At 33.2% G+C, this 6,045-nt stretch overlaps 1 protein-coding gene across 1 annotated transcript; it reads right to left on the reverse strand.

Moving 5' to 3' along the window:
• Positions 1-377: 377 nt before the first annotated feature.
• On the reverse strand, positions 378-1,357 carry LOAG_11855 (hypothetical protein; the record flags this gene model as incomplete). Its single annotated transcript, XM_020448433.1, has 4 exons — positions 378-615; positions 759-928; positions 965-1,058; positions 1,293-1,357. The coding sequence occupies 4 exons, from the start codon at positions 1,355-1,357 to the stop codon at positions 378-380; spliced, it is 567 nt and encodes a 188-aa protein (XP_020301423.1).
• Between the last annotated feature and the right edge of the window lie 4,688 nt (positions 1,358-6,045).

Consider the following 6,045-nt stretch of genomic DNA (forward strand, 5'->3'; position numbering starts at 1 on the left):
AAACATCGTGAACGTTCTCCGACGCACTAAGACACAATCAATAAGATGCCAATCCTTAGATCGAGAATGCATTCAGATTATCTTCAACCTGTCTCTCTGCTGAAAGATAATGTTTGTCAGCTCTGTACAGAGCTCTAGTAGAATTCGTCCGTTTCAATGCCATACTTGCCTAACGCACTTTTCCAGACTTCGGAATCCTTCCCAACTCTAGTGTTGAAGTCATCAAGGATTATGACCTTATCATTGGACTTTTGGATAAGGCTAGATCGGTCAGCTCGCAGAGTTGGAAACATATATGCTGAAGAGAATAACTTGTTCCTCTTTGTAATGAGAGGCGTAGAGAGATAATACGATCAGAATGACCTGTCGATAGATTTTCAGTTTGAAGGCGATGGAGTTTTAACCATGAAGCCAACTCCTGTGAGGTAACTTCCGGTTTTGGGTTTTCCTGACCAGTAGAGCGTGTAACCGGCACCATATTCATTAAGGCTACCGTCCTTATGGACACGAACTTTACTAAAAACAGCAGTGTCGATGTTGAGTTGTGATAATTCGTGAGTGATTAGAGCAGAGTGACACTCAGGATGTCCACTGTTCGCATTATCAAGCATGGTTCTGATGTTCCAGCACGCGAGTGTCAATTAGTTTACATCTTCGGAGGCGGGTGTATACCTTTGTCCTTTTGTCTTTGTTCGACCACCTCAGAAGATGCCTATTGGTCGCAGTTAGCGATCCGGGGAAAAATTTAGCTATGCTACCTTTTCCGGGCCCCTCTCCGTATGAGTAACCAGTGCTCTCCTTGAAAAAGGCTGTTTGGTCGTTCAGGATGCATGCTGCCGGACAAGACTGTCATCTGCGGGATCAATGTCGAGCAATCAATGTCTTGAACCACTGCATTCAGGATTGGGTCTGCGGCTTCCAGTGCATCCTATCACTTGCTATTTCGACCCTCATCTGTCACTACAGGACTTTTAAAATTAAGGTGTATCCTTCGAGCCTGTGCAGCGGATTTTTTAGGTGAGGCATAGCGTGCGCGGAACTGTTCCCACCCTTCACTCCTAAGGTTCATCTGTTAGGGCCTAGAGAGTTTGGACAGTAGCAGCGAAATGCTTAGGATGTAAGTTTAGTTAGAGTATCCTTCTGAGATGGATGCCTTATAGGGCCATCTGCCCGCGTTTGGCATCAGAATTGTCCTTCTCCCAGGATGGTTGTGCGAAAGCTAACGACCCTATCTTGCCCGTGAACACACTTTGACTCTGCATTTGAGACCTGTCTGGCATGGGAGGTCCTACCGATAGCAATTGCCACCACCAGCATAGCTCACAACCTCATAAGGGCACGGAAGCTTCTTCCCCATGACAAGAGGGTTTAATGATGACATTAATCAATGAAAGGATAAAATGCTTGTTGAATTTTATTCCATTATCAATCCAATTCATGTTTTTTTAACTTCAAACACTAAATGATTTGATCTTTTAGCTCAGTATAAATTGTCCCTTATCAGCTTATATATAGCATATCCGATCATTTCCTATATTTCAGAATTTTGATTTCTTGTCTTCGTTCTATTGATTGTTTCACTTAGACTAATTTGAAGATGAATGTCTCATAACCAAATAAATGATGGCTCGTTCTACTTCCCTTTGACCTTTTGATTAAATACACAGAAAGGCGTATAGCGATTCTTGCAATTGTTTAGTGCAAAATTCTAGTTTAAAGTTTCCCATAGCATTTGAATAATGAATGAATTGTTGTACTGCAAATTACAGATGGTTAATGAATGCTATAGCTTGTTGTGGAAGGTAGTCGATGATATGCTGTAATGATTATCATCCGGAAGAGTGAGAAGGGACAGCTGATACGCCCGCAACAGCGGCAAAAGCATTGCGCTTGCATTCTACAACATTCAAAGTTGATGACGATGTTGGATGAATGGATAGATGGTTGGGATATTTGCTGACCCAAAATGCGCCCCGTTGCTTTTCAAATTCTCTTCCTATTCCATTTTACAATTTATGCTTGCTTACTTTGCCTATTTCTTGAAAATTATTCATTTTGAAAATGTTGTGATACAACTTGGAGAGAAAACTTTTGGGTATTTTTAAGGCCCTTTCCGCTTTCTTCATCTTCTACTACTACTGTTAATGAATGATTCAATAAGTAATGCTTCAGAATTTATTCCTTTTATTTATGAAATAGGCCTCAGGAAACTGTTCCTCAAACTGGCTCATAGTTTCTGTAAGGTCAAATATCAGAAAGATCAAATGTAGATTTTCGCGATTTGCCATAACTTTATATGAACAATAATTCTTTACATGGAGGATAATTTAGAATTTGTTTCTTTTTACAAATAATATTTCCAATAATGTTAGTTCATTACCAAATTTGAATTATTATTTCACTTTCTTATTTCCGCTCTTTGATGAGACTATTGCGCCTTTTTGTTTTTGCGCAGCTATTAGATCAAAGAAAGTTCAAATACTTGAAACCATATTAATAATGAATTTCTGGTATTTTTTTTTTGGGATTCGAATTATTTACTGGTAAAATTTCTATCTTGAAAATAGCTTTGCTCAAGGGAATTTAGCAAAGGAGAGTTAGAGAATTTCTGAGGAAGACGGCGATTAGACCACACTGAAAAGTATTTGATCTCACCACAAAAAGCCTCATTGAGGATTCATTGAGTTAACAAGTGATTAACAGTAAAAGTAAGCTACAAAATAATATGTCATTAAAATGTTACGTAAGCAAATAGGAAGTACCACGTTAAAACTATCTTCAGTCAAGATACGTTAAATTAAACAAAACTCAGCAGATGACAATAGGAAATTTATTATTCTCATAATTTTCCAAATTACGTTCTTCTTCGAGTTACATCCTAGGCCATGGTTATATTTCAAAAGATAGAGAAGGATCCTATACAAAAAAAAAGTTAAATAAGCTAATTCTTATATTTTTTAGCCAGCATAAATCATGATATCCTGTTCTGTTTGATTATTGACCACAAAGACTGAAAACCTGCATAAAGGTCATCATATGACAAATTTTAAATAGCATGAATCATTGCATCAATGAAACAGTTCAACTTTTTTCAATTTCTAAATTTTGCTTTTTAAAAAGGATCATTACCTTGATTAATTACAGATTTCATATACCATATTCTTCCTTAGTTATAACAAGTTGTTTTCATGGAGAAACAGAAAACATCAAAGTGTCAAGTAATTTTACATTTTTCTATATCTTTTACTGTTTTAATTAGACATATCGTACTATGCAACCAGGTTTTCAATTGTACAATATTGATGTAAATCCGACAGTAAACAGATATTTTCCATGAGAATGCTATTTAAAAAGCCTATTTTTCAGAAGTATCAATAAAATTTAATGCTTCAAATGCAAATTTTTCATTTCTATCTCTGATTTCTAAATATTATTTATAGTTTTTAGAATATTATTTAAATATTATACGTTCCCTAAATGTTTCGGTGAAAAGATAATTTTAACGACTGGTTTGTTCTTTTAAGCCATGATGATATTGATATTAAATGATATTATGATCAGTCCCGAAATCATCATCTTCCCTTCCTATTTTATTAATTTCATTGAACAAATAATGCAAATACTTTCTGTTAATTCTACTTTTTCTATTTCACATTTTCAAACTGACATTGTATGTATTTTTTTAAACAATTATGCCACGTTTAAACAGAGAAACATTGAGAATAATTTGTTAGACGAAACTTTTGAAATTGTCCTAGAAAAAAAAAGGAAACGTTTATTTACATTTCATTTTACACCTTTCACTGGAATATTTCAACTGGAGCAGTATTGGATAAACAAATGTTACGAGTGAATCTGTTTGATTGTATATTCCAATTACAATTTTTTATAAAGTAATAACAGATTGGTTGATAATGTCTCTGATAAGAGCAATCAGTTTCCTTGAAGTCCTTTTGTCACCTCATTTAATATCTTAATAAAACTATTTGTAAAATATCACATTTTCAAAGATCAGTCTATCAAACAGACTGTTGCTTTCTCTTATTCACATCAGTAAATAAGTTGATAGATTGATTAAAGTTTACTAAAACATTCATTCTTGGAATTGGTCAACTATTGCTAAAAGCTATGCAAAATAATGATAAGTATTTGAAATATTTGAAATTGCACTACTTATATCGATATCCTCCACTTTCTAGACAGTTTACATTGATTCCCATTTCATTAAATGGATGAATTTCTTTTTTGAATTCATTTCAAATTTGAAAAAAGCACAAAGTTAAATTTCAAAATAACTTCCGGAAGAAGGAAAATATGGATGAAACACGTCGATCACGATTGTTTTAGTTCTTCTCATTCACGTAGTCTGTATGCACAATGGTACATCCGTGAATTTCTGCAATTTTTTATAAAGTTGATCCATTCTCTCATTATGAATTAAGAGTTTAAAACACTTCCCAATCCTTCCTTCACTTAATACCTCCACTTCAATCAATCCTGTATTCTTATATCGCTCATGATCTCTCTTCTTTTAGAAATATTTCTCTCAGTAATCACTTGTCAATAAGATATTTCAATCTTAATTAACCTGGAAAGAGTACTCGAGACGAACACTGTTACTTTTGTTTGTTTTTTCAAAAGAATTCACATTACTCATTACTTTTATTTCTAATTCAAATTCATTCCATTATTATTTCGAATTAATCCATTTGATATCCAACTTATTATGTAAAACAGAATTGCACAAGTAATCTAAAATCCAAACAGAAATTGAATTATCAAAATTGCATAAGTTAAATTACCTTTTCAAAAATTCAATTTTTTTTTTGAAACATTGGCTATATTATATATGTATAGCTATTAATTTGAAACAACAAAAAAAATATAAAGGCAACTTTAAAAATAACGAATGGATGGAATTCAGTGTATTCCATTTATAACACAAACCTAAAATTCTTCCTTTATTCGAATCATTTGATCGTTATTCAATCAATTACTGGAAAATACGCGGAATGACGGGGGACCATACGATTGAAGTTGTTGATAGGAATACTCAACAAAACAATTGAAAATTTTTCTATTCAAATATAATTTATTTTTATGTAACGATAAAATAAATGGCAATAAGACAAAGTAAATCATTAATGAAATATTGAATTGTGATTAAAGTAAAACAAATAGAAGACACTTGGAAAGCTCAGGAAATATGATAATATTAGCATGGACAAGAGAAATATTGATTGATCAGAGAAAATATTAACTGAAATGAAATGAACTGTATTGTTTTGCTAGCACTATCGTCCATCTGTACTCGTAGAAATTTTACTCCAATTCATATATTCAACTAGTACGATGCTGCTATGGGCAGGAAACGAAAGAAGACCGAGAGATCTCGAATCTGCTTATGAATTGTAGAAGAATCTAGTTTTCCAATAAATCTTTTTGCAGTCAATTCATCTTTTGTGCTCAACAAAAATCTGTTTTTTGGTATTTCTCCAGAACTCTTTGTTTTCCTCTTTTTATCTCTCTCTCTCTCTCCTCTCTTTCTCCTATCGAAAAATCTCAGATACAACAATACTTTGATTGGTTGGTTTCATTTGCGATATAATAAAGGTATTGAACGATTATCAGAAATGCATGAAATTATCCTATTGCTGTCACAACTTCAAGGTCCCTCCTTATCTCTGATGACAATTACGACAATTTGACACTCATGAAACAACATTCTGAGATTTGACTAATTTTTTTTCGTATCTCTTTTTGCATTTTTTCTCAAGAAAAATTTCGTGTTTAATTCATATACTGAAATCTTTATTCCGGTATATACTGAAATGTTTCCTCCGGTTGTATGCCGTAATCTTTATTCCGGATCAATTCCACTTGTTAACTTCGGCTGAATTCGAAATTTGAAAGGATCCACTATAAATGGACTGAAAAATTTTTTGAGAAAAATGGAAATAATGATGAATAATAATAAACGACAAAGTCATTTACTTACAATTATATTAAATGAATTGAATTATAGCAATTAAACGAAATATTTAA

The sequence above is a fragment of the Loa loa genome (assembly GCF_000183805.2).
Source record: "Loa loa unplaced genomic scaffold supercont3.2, whole genome shotgun sequence".
In the NCBI taxonomy this organism is placed as follows: domain Eukaryota; kingdom Metazoa; phylum Nematoda; class Chromadorea; order Rhabditida; family Onchocercidae; genus Loa; species Loa loa.